At 48.7% G+C, this 18072-nt stretch overlaps 1 protein-coding gene across 4 annotated transcripts in view; it reads right to left on the bottom strand.

Annotated features, from left to right (window-relative positions):
* CCDC74B (coiled-coil domain containing 74B) overlaps nucleotides 1-18072 on the bottom strand; it is a 185249-nt gene that overhangs the window by 12532 nt on the left and 154645 nt on the right. For all 4 annotated transcript variants that reach the window (XM_069215139.1, XM_069215142.1, XM_069215140.1 and 1 more), the window contains exon 8: nucleotides 2025-2081. In XM_069215139.1, the coding sequence (XP_069071240.1) occupies nucleotides 2025-2081 (57 nt within the window). The remainder of the gene's footprint in view (nucleotides 1-2024; nucleotides 2082-18072) is intronic.

The following is an 18072-nucleotide window of genomic DNA, read 5'->3' as shown; positions in this document are numbered from 1 at the left end:
AACGCTGCTTTCATACTGCTGGCAGCATGAAAGCATCATTTGGATTGGATGGAGTGCCCAGCCAGGGCACTCCGAGACAGAGTGACAGTCTCTGCCTGCTCTCTCCCACCCGGCAACACAGTGCTGGGTTGGAGAGAGCCTAGTGTGCATGTAAGTTTGGCAAGCCAGAGACCACCAGCCAAACATACATGCGCACTGAGGGGGAGTGCTGTGCACTCCCCCTCTGTTCCTGTCACGCCCCATGGCCCCACTCCTTTTACTATAAAACGATAATAAACTATGTTTACATAGTTTATTATCGTTTTATAGTTAAACTTTTGCAGATGCTGGGAGGGGGTGACGCACCGCCATAGCGGAGGAGCTGCCCCTGCCCTACACTTTTCACATTCTACTGTATATCAATGGGCTCCTACATTTTTTAGATTGCTGAGACAATGATGCTCCTAGATTGGCTAGTATGAGGGTCCCTGCTCTTATATTTGCAGGTGACACTCTTCTCCCCCCAAATCCCCAAAGGGTCTGCAAAAATTGTCAGATCGACTTGAGTTTTTAGGCAAGATAAGAGGCCTGGAAATTAACATAAGCAAGACCAAATTTACAGTTTTAAATCCAGGTTGCGCTACCAGGGAAATCCCTAATTTATCTGGTGTTTCTCTAGATCGAGTGTCTACATTTACATACCTAGGTATAACTCTTATGGAGTAAATGGGGTGGCAGTCGCACATAATGGAGCCTACACTAAAGATGAAGCCGTATTCGGGTGGAATCATCAAGAGGATAAGGGGCTCTCAGTTTCATCCAGTCCAGCCGGCCCTATAGATTTACAAACAGCAGGCCCTGGGAGTAGCCACTTTCAGTGCAGAGTTTTGGGGGCATTTGCGATGTGCCTTCATTAGTTTTGGTGAAAAACAGGTTCTTGCACCAGCTGGCTGAAATTCCTTTAAGTACCCCACTGTTCCCCCTGAGGCTGGATTTTGGGTTGAGGCCCATTACTGATTATGTGAGGTTACATCCCCTGCTATATTGGAGGCATCTTTGGGTGGTTCCAGAGCTTGACTCCTATCGTCTGGGACATGAGGAGATCTTATCCCTGGCTGGCTGCAGTGGAATCTCTTGCATAAGATTTGTGAAGGATTCCCTGAAGGAGCTAGGGATGACTAAACTCTGGGTTTCGCCAGGAGACTCAAGGTTGATTTCCTAGTCCACCGTCAAACAAGCTTTGTGGTCTGATAGACAGCTCTCACTCCACTCTCTGACAAGTCATAGTTCCCTAACTAACTAATTTCTCCATGTTAAGGACTCTTACAACGGGGGACTGGCTAGATGAGATACAGCCTTCACTCGCCGGGTGCCTTTACCTATAGTTTAGGTATGGTACTTTGCCATCCCGTGTGTTTACTGTGAGGTGGTCTGGCGGGTGCAGGGACAGCTATATATGCTGTCCAACGTGTAGGGCCCCAAGAGTCTGTAGAGCATGTGCTGTTTTTCTGCCAGTAGGAAGAGTTGGCTCTTCCCACTGTGTCGGAACATGGGCATTAGGGAGCACCAGGTGGCTCTCATGATTTTGAGAACTGACACAAGTTGTTGGCGTATGCACTGGCCAGGTTTTTACTGGGTATTTGGAGATTAAGGTCAAAGGTGTGTGTTGCCCTGGATACAGGAGGGCAGGATAACATCCATCTGTGATTGCGACATATTATGTATTCATACCTACTATTTTAGCAATAGAGGTGATTGTAAATTTGACTTAAATGAAATGAGACTGTAACCAACAATAATGTCTGTTATTTATCACTGGAGGGGTTGTTTGGTTCTAATTTTAACATTATTAATCAACCTGATCGTGATTGGACAGTTAATTGTTTTAACTCAATTTTTTTTTTTTATGACAGGATCGTGTTTTATTTACTGTCATGTCTTAGTGCCGAAATAAAGTTGTATGATGATGACATTGTGCATGAGACAAAGTGTTGCAAAATCTTCAGATTCTAACTGTGTGCTTAACATTCTACATTTGTACTTACCATGTCTTAGGATCTCCCTTTACAGCAACTTTGGGGAAATGAATAACATCTTTTTCCCTGAAAAGAAAATAGTTATTTTAAGGACACCAATTTATATAATAAACAAAGTCATGATCAAAATCAAGCATTTATTAGCTAGGAATTAACTGAAGTATTCAATTATTTTTTTCCTCTTGTGAACCTTTTTCATATATGTAGATTTAATTACAGCTGCTTATGAGCAGATCTCACCGTAATTGCTGCTCATATACATATTCACTGTTTTTTAAAGACAGTCCATATCGGCTGAATCAGCTTAGATGCTGGAGCAGTTGTATCTGCTCATCATTAAGTGCAGATACCAAACGCTCATGGTTTTGATCATAGTTGGTGATCTATTTTTGTACTGTATCTCCTTAAAAATATCTGCGTTTTTGCATATTTCAGGTTGTCTCTCAAGGGGGTCTTCAAATATTTCAAGAATGCCACTTAATAGGACTATAAATAAAAAACCTCCTCCTACTTCTAACTGCAGATACCTCACCTTAGAATATTCACCAGGCATCAGACTCGATCCACAGCAGTACCTCTGTGCAGCGGTAGGGGACATCAATTGGCTCTGCATCGGCACTGAAAGTGATGTTGCGCCACCCTGGACACTGACCTCAGTTCCTATCTTACTGCTCCAACAGCAAGGATCTGGAGAGCTACCTTGGTAACTTTTTAACCACTTTTCTTGAATTTTTCTCAGCTCTTTTTTCAAGTTTCTTTCCCAGTGTGCCATGGTCATGTCTCCCAAAAAAACTAGGGGGTTTAAGCTGTGTGAATAATGTCACCAAAAGATGTCTGTTTTTGGGGGCGTGGCCAACATGGCGACCGGAGCGGCAGCATAAATTGCAGCTCTGCTCCCAGCCCTTTTAATTATCCTGCTTGTGGCGCCTCCAGCTCTTCCCGAGGCAGGTGCCGACCTTCCAGCGCCCAGGACCTCCCAAAAAAGCGGCGGCTTCAAGCTGGGCGCCGACACTGCACATTGAGGCGAGAGACGATCGACGCGAAGCAGGGCCGACGGCCGCGGCCTAGATGGGTGCCATCCCGAGCCGTAGGCCGACTCCACCTCCAGCGAACTGAGGCTCCGTGTGGACGCGCAAAGCACGGGCGTGCATAAAAAAGCCGACTCGGAGACGGACCTGGGCTCAGGGCCCACAGCAAAGGTGAGCACTCAGTGGTACTGAAACAGACTCCCCTCCCGAGGCATGGTGCAACAGGGTGCCGGGCCCACTCTGTCGCGCTCCACCCATGGTGGAGGTGCGCCGCGGCCTGCAGCCCGTGCACAAGAGTGGGGCTGACAGAGGCCGGGCTCCAACTTCCCTTATCAAAGGGAAAGTTAATAAAAGCAAAAGGGGCAACAAAGCACCGGGACGCCGCCCCTCACCCAGCAGCGGACCGCGGACCCTGTGGGTGTGGACCGCAGCATGCAGCCTAAGCACAAGGAGGGTGCTGCCACACGTGGGACACCGCAGGCGTGGAAACACAAGGCGGGGGGCTCCCTGCCTGGCTCCAAGCGCCTACATGAGATTGGCGCCGAACAAGATATAGCGGTCAATCGTTCTTTGGCGACGTGAGTCGAGTTGCAGCGTAGACTCGAGGCCGAGGCCCTGGTCAGAATGCCCAGAATTGACAGTGGCTCCACAAAAGCGCAGTAGTAACCACCTCTGGCCCCCTGGACACCATAAATAAACTTCTTTTGGAATGTAATTGCCTCATGCTGGGCAAGGAGGCAGTATAGTTACGCGACCCTGCTCATCTCTTCTTCTATGACCCACTAGTGACCTGACTGGCTGTCGCACCTGCTGGGGTTTGAACCACTGAGCCCGGAAGATCCCAACTTCGGTCACACACAGCACCCCCCACACCCACGCCACAGCAGTACCGCAGCATCGTGTTGGATGAGGTCGCCCGTGCAGCTTAGTGCATGCAACGTACTCGGCCCTCTTACTCGTTGTAGTCCGGGTGAACAGCTGAGGAACTGGGCAGTGGAACAACACACCACCAATGACCTAGAGTCAGACTGATCGGTATACTAATACCAATATCCCGCCTCACCTCGCGGCAGTAAGGAGACCGTCCCGGCCTTTACAGGACACTCCGTTAACATTGGTGCGGGAACTCGGACCTTCGCCTGCCACTCATAGTTACGCAACTGGAGCCTAATCGGCATAGCACCACAGCTTTCTAACAGTGTTGCTCAGCCCGCGACACACCTAACCGGGCACACATCAGCAACCCCACGGTGCCGCAGACACGAAATGGGCAAACCGAAAACCCCACGTGCACCCTTGGGGAACATGGATTCCAGTGCCCCCCTTCTTCCGGGGACCACACCGCTACGCATCTGGCTCTGCAAAAGATGGAACTCACTCTACATGCCCACACAGCACAATTAAAAAATATTTGCAAGCTATCCTAGATACCAAGTCCACCCTGGAAGCCAAAATAGGATCAGTTACAGCAGACGTCAGCATACTGCGAGCAGACCAACACGCACTTGCTGATAGGGTGGCGGAACTGGAAAAGGACACTGTATCCCTTCCCTCGACTGTGAATGACCTACAATCACAGATGATTCACCTGACAGCTGAAGTGGACAACCTAAAACGCAGAGCTGAAGATGCAGAGGGAAGATCACGTTGCAACAACATCCGCCTAGTGGGTTTCCCTTAATGCACCGAAGGCCCCTGCACAGAACTATTTATAGAACAATGGCTCACGGAAACAATACTAAAAGACAATATCCCGAAGTTCTTCTCAATAGAACGCGCCCACAGGGTCCTGGGCACCCCCCCCGGCCGGTGCGCAGCCTCGTCCGCTAATAGCAAGGCTTCTCAACTACCGTGACAGAAACCTCATCCTACAGCTATTCCGCAAATCAGGTCCTATACGCTTTGAAAATCCAGAGATCACGGCCTACCCAGACTTCACCACGGAAGTACAGAAGAAACGTAGCTCTTTTTACTGGGTTAAAGAACATCTCCGTGAGCACAACATCAAGTATGCGTTGCTGTTTCCGGCCAGACTCCGCGTACAGGACGACTCCCAAGCACTCTTTTTCTCAACACCAGAAGATGCCTGGACCTGGTTACACGCCAAGGGCGTGGCCGACCCAATAGATGCAAATAACCCTGTGGAAAAGTGGTCCTCTCCCAAGGCAAGACGCAGGCAATGCAAAAAACAAGGCACTAAACCCACACCTGAACAGTCTCAAACGGAGCACTCCCTCCTCCTGCAGGCTACATCTCGATTTGTCAATACATCACCAACAACTCTGTCCATTCAAACTGATGGTGAACCAGACCAAGACGCAAACTCGGACTCTGCGGATTCTGTCTGGGGCCCTACTCTAACGCCACGCATGGCAGATGACATTTGCTAAACAATCAGGATCTATCCATTCCAGTGCCCTGCGCCGTGACTAGTTTATAGCGACCCACCTCGAATAGTCACCCAAGAACTGTTTGGGAGAACCAAAGGTCCTTTATCACCTCACGCTACAGAAGATTAGACACTTAAGGTCCTGGGCGGAGGATCCAGCACCAACAGCATCACGGGCTGGGTATCCCAATGACTTGGCTCCATCTACCTTAAGCACCCCCCGCTCCATATGGACTGTTCTCCCAAGTTGGCAACCGACGGAACTTCACCCGCCTTGCTACAACCAAAGTTAATGTTATATATAGTTATTGATTTTATTATCGCTCAATGGGTCTCTCCCATGTTGTTTCATAGGGACCACGTTTACAGTAATCCACGTCACATTTGTTAAATCAATAAGATCATGCTCAACAGCAACAAGGGCATAAACTGGCTAACTTCGGAGGGCAAAGGGCACATCACTAACATGAATGCGGCGGGGTCCACGCACCACCCTCGTTTAGCTAAACCTACAACACCACATGACCTCCCAAACACAACAACACATCCCAAAATATAATGTACTCACATGGAATATAAGAGGTATGGCATCATTGCGCAAGAGGCAACTGGTTAACACGTATATCAGGAGATACCAGATACATCTAGCCATGCTGCAAGAGCCACATCTATCTAAGTCCACACTGGAAAGTACATGTGTAAAATGGAAAGGGCAATTACACGGTACCACATCCTCGTTATTCGCCCGGGGGGGTGGCGATCTGGTTCGCCCCAGGGCTCCCATTCATCATGACCCGTACGCAGTGTGATCCCAATGGTAGATACGTGATAATGGAGGGCGACCTTGATGGCTCCCCCCTAGCATTGGTGGCGGTATATACCCCTAATACAAATCAACGCGACTTTCTGAGAACACTTACGACTGGTAACCTTAGCGACCCAGCAGTAGATAGCATATGGGGAGGTGACTTTGACTGTGTCCTAGACACCCACACAGACCGCTCTTTTCCCCTGCTCGACACTGCTCCATCCAATCGTGCTTCACTTGACCTAGCAAACTTGGTTTCCAAAAGCGGTTTGAGGAACTGGAGAATTGGGCACCCCACCCACTGTGAACAGTCTACACACCAGAATAGATATGCTCTTCGCATCAGCGGCTGTAATCCAGAAAGTAAGCACATCCGAGTACCTAGCCCGCACCATCTCAGACCATAGTCCGTTATATGCAACTCTGGTATGGGGCCGCACATACACTCGCATACCAACATGGCGACTGCAGACAGGAGCTCTCACAGAACCCCCTTCCACGCAGAATTGGCCAAGTGCCTGTCTGACTATTTCTCCCTGAATAAGAACACAACCTCGTCTCGCGCTATCGAGTGGGACGCCCACAAAGCTGCGATACGTGGTCATTGCCTTGCAGCCTCAGTGGGGGTAAGACGGACACTTACCAAAGAACTGCAAGTACTGGAGACTAGACTACGCAGAGCAGAGGTAGCGGTCTCCAGAAATGAGACTTCGCGAGAGGAACTGAATTCGCTAAAGGCCAGCCACAGGGAGGCAGACACCAGGCTACGTAAACATGATTACAGACATTTCATGGTGCAACAACACGCAGAAGGAGACAGGTCAGGTAGATTATTGGCAGGGCTGATTCACCAACCATCGCAATCCTCACCTATAGGTGCGATTCGATTGCATTCAGGTAACATCATCAACACTCAGGTGGAAATTAATGAGGCCTTCTTTACATACTACCGCTCCTTATATACACCTCCTCCCCCACCAACTGAACAGCAGTTGGCTGAACTACTGTCATTAGTCGCCTAAAACCAACAAATTACTGACAACGCAGACACACTGGAAGGTCCCATTACCCTAGAAGAAATACGCCTAGCTCTGTCACAAATGGCACATAGCAAACCCCTGGCTCAGACGGCCTGCCAGTAGAGTATTTTAACTCTCATGCTACCCACCTCCTGCAACTACTTCTAGAGGTGTTTAATGAAGCGCGTAACAAGATGCAATTACCTGATTCCATGCGCGAAGCCCTGATAGTCGTGCTCCCAAAGACTGGCCACGACCCTCTCGACGTCAGATCAAATAGACCGCTCTCCCTACTAAATTCGGACTGTAAACTTCTAGGGAAAATATTAGCAAATAGGTTGCTCCCCTACCTACCAAATTTAATACACACTGATCAGTCTGGATTAATCCCAGGGAGAAGCACCTTCGTAAATATCAGAAGGTTAATCCGCATAATGCGCAATGTCACAGAGGTAGAAGCGGTGGCCCTATCCCTAGACACAGAAAAAGCGTTTGACACGCTGAGCTGGGACTTCCTCATGTGCACACTTGGAGCGCTAGGATTCGGACACGGCTTCATCAGATGGATCAAAACACTATACTCCAAACCCACAGCTCGAGTCAAAACAGGACAAGTTATCTCCAAAGCATTCCCAATAGGCAGAGGCACTAGGCAAGGGTGCCCGCTATCTCCCTTACTATTTGCTACAGCCATGGAGCCACAAGCAATCAAGCTCCGCAGCTACGCCCACATATGGGGCATCCCAGAATCCAATACACACCACATCATATCCCTATATGCGGACGACGCCCTAATTTATCTGCACAATCACACCACTTCCATAGCGCGGTGATATCAATACTGGACACCTTTGCATTCGCCTCCGGCTTACGAATTAACTGGTCGAAGTCAAGTATTTTCCCCCTTACTCCCATAGCAAATGATTTGCACACGGCATTGCCTCAATACCAACTACCATGGTCACATACAACCTTTAAATACTTAGGCATACAAATTTACCATTCCATAGTCGACCTGAAAGAGGGCAATCTTGACAGAATTCTCAGATCTACCCGAGGCTCACTGACGTTTTGGAGCTTGCTCCCCCTATTCCCCTATGGGTTGGGTAGCCATAGCCAAAATGCTCATCCTCCCGAGGTTTTTATATTACTTCACCGCACTCCCGATACTTCTGCCACGCTCGTTCTTTCACAAGCTGCACTCCCTACTGACTGACCTGCTCTGGGGCAAAGACAGGCGCAGAGTAGCTTTATCCATAACACAATACCAAGATTCAGGAGGATTGGGCATGCCAAATTTCTAACTATATTACGCTGCTGCTCAGCTGCAATGGCCAAACATGTGGCTCAGTGAGCCCCCCCTTCCAGAAAACAAAGCGATGCGTGGACACCCAGCACCACAATCGATTCTAACCTCACTATTGGCTGGCCCTCCCCACCCACTGAAAAAGTCTATACTGTTGGACGTAGCCAGATCTTGCTGGCGTAGATACGTCCAAGGCAAGGCCCCCTCGCCTCCTTATTCCCCCTTGCTACCGCTGATTCAACTACCGGGAGCCCAAAAACTTTCACTACATCATGATAGACATGACATGAGACTATTAAATGTGGGGGATTATTATTCAAGCTCCACACCATGCACTTTCGAGGAACTAGTGACTGACTGGGTCACTCATTCTGGGGCCTTCCTGACATACAGTGCAATCAAAAGACTATTCAATAACTTATGGGGGCTTGGCAATGCTGAGCCACGAGAATCCCAACTGCTCACTGCAATCCTCACTATAGGCAACACCAAAGGCATCATAACTAAACTATATAAAGTGCTCCTAGCAGAGGCTTGCTCGGACTTGATGCATGCTAAATCCCGCTGGGACGCCGTCCTTTCTACACCATTATCTCAGAAAACCTGTGCCGCAGCTCTCACTAAGATCAAGAACGTATCCTGCAATACTAGATTGCGATACACCCAATTCAACTACATTCATCACTCCTATCTATCCCCGGCCCGCATTAATAAAATATATCCGAACTCAAACCCAGTATGCCCTAGGTGTGCCACCCCAGCAGCAGACTTCTACCACATGGTCTGGAGCTGCCACCCAGTAAACACAGCCTGGCAACGTATTACTGATACCACAGCAGACATCGTCGCTCATACTCTCGCACCCACACCGGAATCATGTTTACTCGGTATACGCCATCATGCTAAAGGTGACAAACACCTTCACATATTCATAGATCTCGCCTTTGTAGTTTACAAGCGCCTGATTGCCACGCACTGGAAGGCCCCATACTCCTCCTGGCTCCGCGACCTACACAGTCGCTCGCAAGCAGAGGCTCAGACATTACGCCAGCTACAACACAAGGGACTGATACAGGGCAGGGCGGCGTTGAAATCTGGGCTAACTTGGTGGTAAGCATAGAAGCCAGAGACGACACATACCCCCCTGAACTTGATGGTACCCGGGGGAAGACTCCCTGCTTAACCTCCACACTACATAACCCCCCGTTGACCTCCAAATACTCATCCCAGACACCTTCACACCCACCCGCAGCGCAACAATGTAAAGCTAAAAGAGCTTCTCCCAACAGCGACCCCAGGGAGTTATCATATTGACTTGTCCCCTCCACTCTTTGTGCTGAGTGCACCCCCGCCCCAGCCTTGGCCCATGCTCCACAGCTCACAAATATAGCAGATGTGCCACCTCCAACCCTCAGGCAAGTGTTGCCTGCACCACTTCAGATGCCAGCTCATATATTTTTGGTATTCAAACGTGACCTTAATTACAAGTTGTACAGTTATAAGATGCACTCCTGTACGTCAAAATGTAACCGCATTGTACAAGACAACATATGCGTGTAGACAGATCGTAAAATCTTTAATGGTGAAATGTACTGTTGCTTGCTCATTATGTTTCATAAATAGATTTTTTTTTAAAAAGTCTGTTTTTGACCAACACTTGATTTGCCTGTAGTGCCTATGTCGAACCACGCACCAATACCTGCTCCAATTGCAAGTTAATGAATCTGAAGGCGATTTGCAAGTAGGCATTGAAGCTCTTAGCAGTGTGGCAGAAGTAGGTTCTGCCCTGCTCCGGGTCCCGCTCCTGCAGTAGATCACAAGGCTGTTCCTGGAGCCGTTACCGTGTATAATCGCCTTCATGGTCCAAGACTACTACTTTTAGTGCTTTTTCGACTTACCTGACTTGGAAAAAAGTCAAAGGGTTCTTCGGCTTTCCCATGCAAACACCATTCTTCCAGGTCCTGCTTCTGCACACCACCTGCGAAGCTGGTGTCCAGGCCTGCTCTGGGCTATCCTAAGTTCCCTAGAGTCAGAGTGACACCAGCCCAACTTAAAGAATTCTACTACCCTATGCATGCCATCTTTGAGTCACTGACACCCTATGGTGAGCCTTCGGCCTCATGGAGTCAAGAGGTGCCACTGCTCGGTTAACTATGGCCGATTCCCCCCGATGGCAGTATAGGTCCTCTGGATCCAACCTCGAATCCAGACCAAATCTGTCACAGGTGTTTTCTTCCACCCTGGCTCCTACCGCTCTGGCACCATCTTTATTCCCGATTCCGACCTGATGCTGTCCAACGTCTATGCAAGTCCTACCTGCCACTGGGCATACCAACCATAGCTCAACCCTACCCACCCAGAAGGAAGAAGGGTTTTCGTCCACTAGGGGAGGACCCTCAGCCAGCAGAAAACTGTTATGAGAAGCTGGGTGATGCCAGTGGTCTGGACACTTCAAATGACTCTGGCATGCTTTCCCCTCCAGGGCCTGTGTCAGAGGAGAGTGCATTCCTCGCCACAGTGATGCACTGGGCAGCAGGGATCCTTGAACTTCAGCTGCCTGCTGTTGAGATCAAGAACATTTTGGACGAGGTGCTTCTCCCAGGAGCTGGTTCGGATGAACCACTCCTCCCCTTTAGCAAAGCCCTCACTGACTTTCTCCTGGAGGGCCTGGGTTAAATCTTGCATAGGGGCTCCTGTACAGCACATGATTGCCCAGCACCATTGCTCTTCCCCAGGAGACCCAGCCTTCCTCTCCCAGCACATCTCCCCATGCAGCCACGTTGTGCAGGCTTCCATGTCAAAGGTTAACCCTATTGCATTCCCTTCCACTTCACCAGACAGGGATTCCAAGTGGTTGGACACTGTTGGGAAGTGTATTTTTTCTTCCACCAACCTAGCCTTCAGGTCAGTGAACACTGCATGCCTCTTGGGCTGATACTCCCATCTGTTGTGAGACTCTGCTGCACAGCTGCTTCCCACGCTTTCCAGGGAGGGTCAGGCTATCCTCAACCAAGCCTTAGTAGATGGCCAGGTAGATGGTCAGGATGCAGCAAAGCTCCTAAGCTGTTTTAGTTGACCCTCCAGCTAGCACAACCATAACGTTTGCGGCAGGTGGCACCACCTGCCCCAATGGTCTCCAATAAAATATGAAATATGGATGCTACTGGTGCAGAAGGGGTACGCCCTCCCATTTGTGGAAGCCCCCTTGCCACTTTCCCAAGAACAGCTAACAGAGGACCATGTCTCCTTGCTCTGTCCGGAAGTACAGGCTCTTGTGGCCAAAGGAGTCATTGAAAGGGTGCCTACACCAGAAGAAGGGCATGGTTGCTATTCTTGCTACTTTCTGGTGCCCAAAAAGTATGGCGGCCTCCGTCATTTATTAGATCTGCACCCTCTCAAGTACTTCCTGAGAAAAGAGTAATTCAAGATGCTCCCCTTGACTCAGGTGTTTTTTGCGCTGACTCATGGAGACTAGGTGGTAGTGCTGGTGCTACAGGACGTACATTTTCACATCCCGATTTTGCCAGCCCACAGGCATTACCTGCGGTTCACTGTAGCCCATGAGCATTTCTAGATTGTGGTACTTCCTTTTGGCCTTACCAGTGTACTTCTGGTCTTCATGAAAGTGATAGCATTGGTTGCAGCCCATTTACGGAGGTCAGGTGTTCCAGTCTTCCCCTATCTTGAAGACTGGCTGTTGAAGGTGGGCTCGCCCCAGGCAGTCACAACCCACCTCCATACTATGGCAAACCTCTTGAATTTGCAAAGGTTCACTATCATAGTGCCGAAGTCACACCTGACTCCCAGTCAGATGCTCCATTTCATCTGAGCCATTCAGGACACAATGTGATTCTGCCTCTATCCTTTAGAGTGGTGAGTCCATGATATTCAGGCTATGATTCCGACATTTCAGCCTCTATCCCTGATTTCAGTGAGACTGACTCTGAGGCTAATGGGTCTCATGACCTCCTGCACCCTGCTGGTGAAGTATGCCCGATAGCAAATGCTGGCTTTGCAGTGGGACCTTAAGACCCAGTTGGCACAGCATGAGGGTAATCTCTCTGACCTGTTCCAGATATCAGAGGGGAATGCATAAGATCTGCAGTGGCAGCTGAAGAACCATGATTGAACCAGTAGCAAACCCCTCTCCTTTCCCCCACCTGGAGCAGACAGTGGTGACTGATGCATCACTTCTGGGTTGGGGTGGCCACGTGACAGACGTGGAGATCAGAGGACTTTGGTCTCTGGAGGAATCCCAGCCACACCTGAACCGCCTGGAGCTTTGGGCGGTTTGCCTGGCATTGGAAGCCTTCCTCCCATCCAAAGGGAATGTTGGTTCAGCTGTTCAGACACTGCCATGTGGTACTGCAACAAAAAGGGAGGGGTGGGATAGTGAACCCTGTGCTAGGAGGCCTTGCACCTCTGGAATTAACTGGATCGCTAGGACAACTTCCTGGTTGTGCAGCATCTGGCAGGCTCACTGAGCATGAAGATGGACAAACCCAGCCATCTATGCCTTACAGATTACAAATGGCAACGAAATCAGAATGTGGCACAAGGTCTTCTCTGAATATGAGAAGAACCTTGACTCGTTCTTCCACTGAGAACATGTAAAGTCAGCACTTCTGCACGTTGGAGTTTCCAAAGTGATTTCCGTTTGGAGATGCATTTCGTCTCGAGTGGAACTCAGGACTCCTGTACACCTTCCCGTCAATACCAATTCTGCCCCAAGTTCTCAGGAAGATCTGAACCTAACGGGCCCAAATCATCCTAGTGGCTCTTGTTTGAGCATGGAGAGTTTGGTATCAGATCTCCTGAGCATGAGCATCGGTCCTCCGATCAGACTGCACCTCCAAAAAATCTGCTGTTGCAGCAACAGGGCACGGTCCTGCACACGAACCTGCGCACCCTCCACCATCATACGTGAGGATTAATTCGGTGCCAGGCATCCATGCACTAAAACTGTATATGTCTGCCATTGGCATAAGTTTGTGGCTTGTGTTTTTCACAACAGGTAGCCCCTTTCTGGACCGCTGTCAGAGGTGTTGTATGTTTTCTCTCCAGCCCAAAAAGGCCTTGTCCTCAGCACAGTTAAGGGCTACCTGTCAGCCACTGGGGCTTTCCTGTGGCTGCTGGATCAACCCTGCCTGTTCAAGTCACCTGCTGGGGCTCGTTTTCTGAAAGATTCGCAACACTTGTTCTCTACTACCACTTTAATGATGCCCCAACGGACCTTCATTTGATCCTCACATTTCTCATGTGTGCCCCCTTCGAGCCCCTTCTCAGCTGTTTTATGCGCCTCTTAACCATCACTCCGGTCTTCCTATTGGTCATCACAGAAGCCAGGAGGTTCTGCAAGCTTCAAGCTCTGTTGGTTTACCCTCCATACACTAAAAATACTCCATACATACAGTTTTTTCCTTACAAACTGGTCCTTCAGACTCCTCACTCCTTCCTGCTGAAGGTTGTCACCCCCTTTCATGTGGGGCAGAGTACCACTCTGCCTACCTTTGTTGCTTCACCTCATACTTCCAATGAGGAGGAGAGACTCCCTCGTGTGGACCCAAAGAAAGCTCTTTCTTTCTACATTTATTGCACCAAAGACCATTGGGTGGTTGATCAGCTCTTAATCTGGTTCACCGGAGTGAAGAAGGGCAAGGTTATGCAGAAACAGATAATCTCTGGATAGACTGTTCTTTGCATTAAGATCTACTATGCCTTTGCTCAAGCTGCATCCTGAGGAGTTGCCAGCTCATTCCACGAAGGCCAAGGCGGCTACTACTGCTTTGGCATGCTGGAAACCTGTCCTCTGACATCTGCCAGGACTCAACACAGAAATCACTCCACACCTTCACTAAGCACTCCTGCTTGAACCGCCAGGTCTGTTGAGATGGGTATTTGGCCCTCTCGGTCCTCCAGGACAGCAGTCCCACCTCTGGTGAGGTACTGCTTGGGAATCTATTCTAAGGTGAGGAATCTGTGGTTAGAACTCTCTATGACAAGAACACTGTTCTGGTAGAGACTCTAACTGCAGATTCATCACCAGCCCTCCCATCCTCCCTGCTCTGCGAATTGGACTTCTCACCCTAAAAGATCCCATTAAATACTGCACACTAGTCAAAACATAGGTTTTTGTGTGGCACTGCATTTTTGGTGTGAAAATAGTAACAAAACTAACTGATGTCAGCAAGCCAGGATGGTGCTTATATGGGCCAATCAACACCACCTACTGGTGCACAGAGGTACTGCTCAAGATTTTATAGATGCAGTCAGTCGCCTGGGAAATATTTATATGTGAGAAATCTGCGGTTAGATAGAGTTTCTCCCAGAAAAGGTGTTACCAAAGGAAAGAAACTTGTTCAATTAGATGCAAGGTGTTAACATAGTTTTGTTCACTTGCAATGAACAACCTAATTTCCTTGCCCCTCTAAGTATACATTCATTGTCCATTAACACCTTATCATCTTTATTGTCAGTTCTTACTAAGTGAGGGTCAGTCACTGTTCAGAGTCAAACAACCATTTTTATCCTTAATCAAAACTCCTTTCACTTTGTGCAGACTTGTGCCCTCATTCACTATGCACAAGATGAGAAACCCCCTAATACAACCCTTACTATATTTGGCATCAAGTGACTTTCTGGCAGTGAAGGATTTGTGGAGTATGTATCTACTTGCACAAGTCTTTCTTCATCATATGTACTTCTTCAGTATTTCTGTTGAGACCGAGTATTTTAAATTTCGTGACCTTCAATTTCAGCTTACACCTCACCACAGATCTGTCCAAAAATAGCAATGCCACTAGGACAGAAGGGAATGAGTATCCTTCTATAACAGCTCTGAAGTAAACCTGGACAAGTATCTCTCACTGGAAAGGCCACAACAGCAGGCTATCCAGCATCCAGGTGGATTTTGCCATTGCTGAGGAGGTCAGATCATCCCAAAATATCAGAAATATCACTCCATGATCTGGAGGCATCAGAGTGCACACAGTAGTCCATACATTCAGCTATTTTTACCTCATATGGTCTGTACTAGCCACAATTTGCTGTTAGGTGTCATTCTTTGAGTAGCACTGAATGTGTAATCCTCTCAGAATGTACTGATACTTTGAGGGGTTTTCTTTCCTTGATCTACCTGTATCCTTGTTGTGAGTCGAATCTAGTAGTACACCGATGTGATTTGCAAGTTCTTTTTGACCATCTTATCTTTGGAAGTGCTTGTCTCCTGCTTTTCACATTGTCCCATTGCCCAGTGATTTATAATCAGGATCTCCCTGATAATCCCCATGTTGGTGCTTCAGAATGTTCAAAGACCAGTTTTGGGCTTTTAGAGAGAGGTCCTTGGTTCTCTTTGCTGGTGTTTTCTTTGTTGTTTGTGGTCATTTTGAAGCATTTTAATTAGGTCTTGAGGGAGGGCTGTGGTTATCGGGCTATATGTGATGTTGAGAGTTTTCTGGACTACTGGTGTCCCAGAGATGCTAATAGGATTGCATTCTAAATATAAATTAAGGTACTTCCTTTGGGAACTTGCCTCTAAAGGGATTGAGCAATTCAGGCTTACTCCATTGGTTAATGTAAGTTAGAAATTCGATGCAGTATGCCACCATAAGTAATACTCAATGGCCAAACAGTGCTACATCTTCGAAGAAGAAAATATTTTGGGGGTGATTCTGACCCCGGCGGTACTAGACCGCCGGGGCCAGGGTCGGCGGGAGCACCGCCAACAGGCTGGCAGTGCCCCGCAGGGCATTCTGACTGCGGCGGTTCAGCCGCGGTCAGAAGAGGAAAACCGGCGGTCTCCCGCCGGTTTTCCGCTGCCCTTCTGAATCCTCCATGGCGGCGCAGCTCGCTGCGCCGCCATGGGGATTCAGACACCCCATACCGCCATCCTGTTCCTGGCGGTTCGCCCGCCAGGAACAGGATGGCGGTATGGGGTGTCGTGGGGCCCCTGGGGGCCCCTGCAGTGCCCATGCCAATGGCATGGGCACTGCAGGGGCCCCCGTAAGCGGGCCCCACTTTGAATTTCACTGTCTGCATTGCAGACAGTGAAATTCGCGACGGGTGCAACTGCACCCGTCGCACCTTCCCACTCCGCCGGCTCAATTCTGAGCCGGCGTCCTCGTGGGAAGGGTTTTTGCACTGGGATGGCGGGCGGCCTTTTGGCGGTTGCCCGCCAGCCCAGTGCAAAAGGCAAAATACCCTCAGCGGTCTTGCGACCGCGGAGAGGTATTTTAGAGGGGGGGAAGTCTGGCGGGCGGCCTCCGCCACCCGCCAGACTTAGAATGACCCCCTTTATATTTACAGGGAAGTAATACGAATAGTAAAATAAATTATACCCAAAAACAGGCAGGTGCTAGCACCTTTCTGTGATATAACTACAAACATTTCCATAACATTTACGTGTCAAAAGAGTCAAATGTAATAAATGAAATGACTCCAAAATTATTAAAATAGGATGTAGTGACCAGGAGATACAAAATTGATTAAGAAGGGTCCAAAGAAAACTACAGAAAATCTAAAGTCAATGTTGATCAATGGGGTGCAGCTGACCTCTGCAGCCGACTGACAAACGCACAAGCTCAGGCAAAGATTAACTCATGAGTGTTAACTTTGCACTCATTCATTTTTATGGAACACAACATCTGCCAGTTGGACAAAGCTGTAAGCTGGCTGACGGCTTTACAGAGTCACTGATTTTGTGATCCTGCAGACTTTGCAACAAAAATGCTCTGAGTGAATCAACTGTGGAAATCATAGACTGGCAGGTCACTATGACATAAGATACTTTCTTTTCATAATACTGGTATAGCCTCGAATCTTGGGGCAAAAAGGTCAGAGACTGGCAATCCTGGAAACTCCAGACATGGAAATGTTTTGAAGTCCCCAGTTTCAAAAGTGATACCAATAACAACTTCCCTGGTGTTTCAAAACTCCACAAATTGTCATGCAATGCTGCTTGGACATATTCCAGATAGTGGGGAAAAAGGGTTTTCCTCACTTCTACCCTCAGCAAAAGGTTCACTGCTTCTGGTGTTTTTTGTCCAGACAGAAACAAACCCTTCATAATTTCCAGCCAAAGGAGATGTGCTCCACAATACACAGGTTCCTTCTGGATAGACCTGGGTCCAGCACATCTGGTATATCCTTCAGAAAACTTGGGAAAACGACCAGGCTGGGATCAGAGTTGAATACCAGAGTCTAACACCAAGCATCTGGAGCAAAGGTCAGGAAGTGGGCATGATAAGCAGTTTCTGCTTTTCACTTAGGTCCCCCGCTCAGCAGCACCTACTCCTAGCGGGTCCTGGAGAGTGGAATCTAAGAACCCTCTTGCCATGTAAAGTACGTGAAACTGAAAAGATATGCTGGTGTCTTAAAGAGCATGCACAAAGCAGCTGACTGCCACATGCACATCCTGTAAACAAACACACGCAGAAGACAGTGTAGTCTGTCCAGGACGCTGATGCCAGCATGTACTCTGTGGGCATCTGAGTGAACTCTTGGTATCTG

Source organism: Pleurodeles waltl, chromosome 11 (genome assembly GCF_031143425.1).
Source record: "Pleurodeles waltl isolate 20211129_DDA chromosome 11, aPleWal1.hap1.20221129, whole genome shotgun sequence".
Classification (NCBI taxonomy): domain Eukaryota; kingdom Metazoa; phylum Chordata; class Amphibia; order Caudata; family Salamandridae; genus Pleurodeles; species Pleurodeles waltl.
Note: the sequence above shows the minus strand (reverse complement) of the source record. Positions and strands in the feature narration are given on the sequence as shown.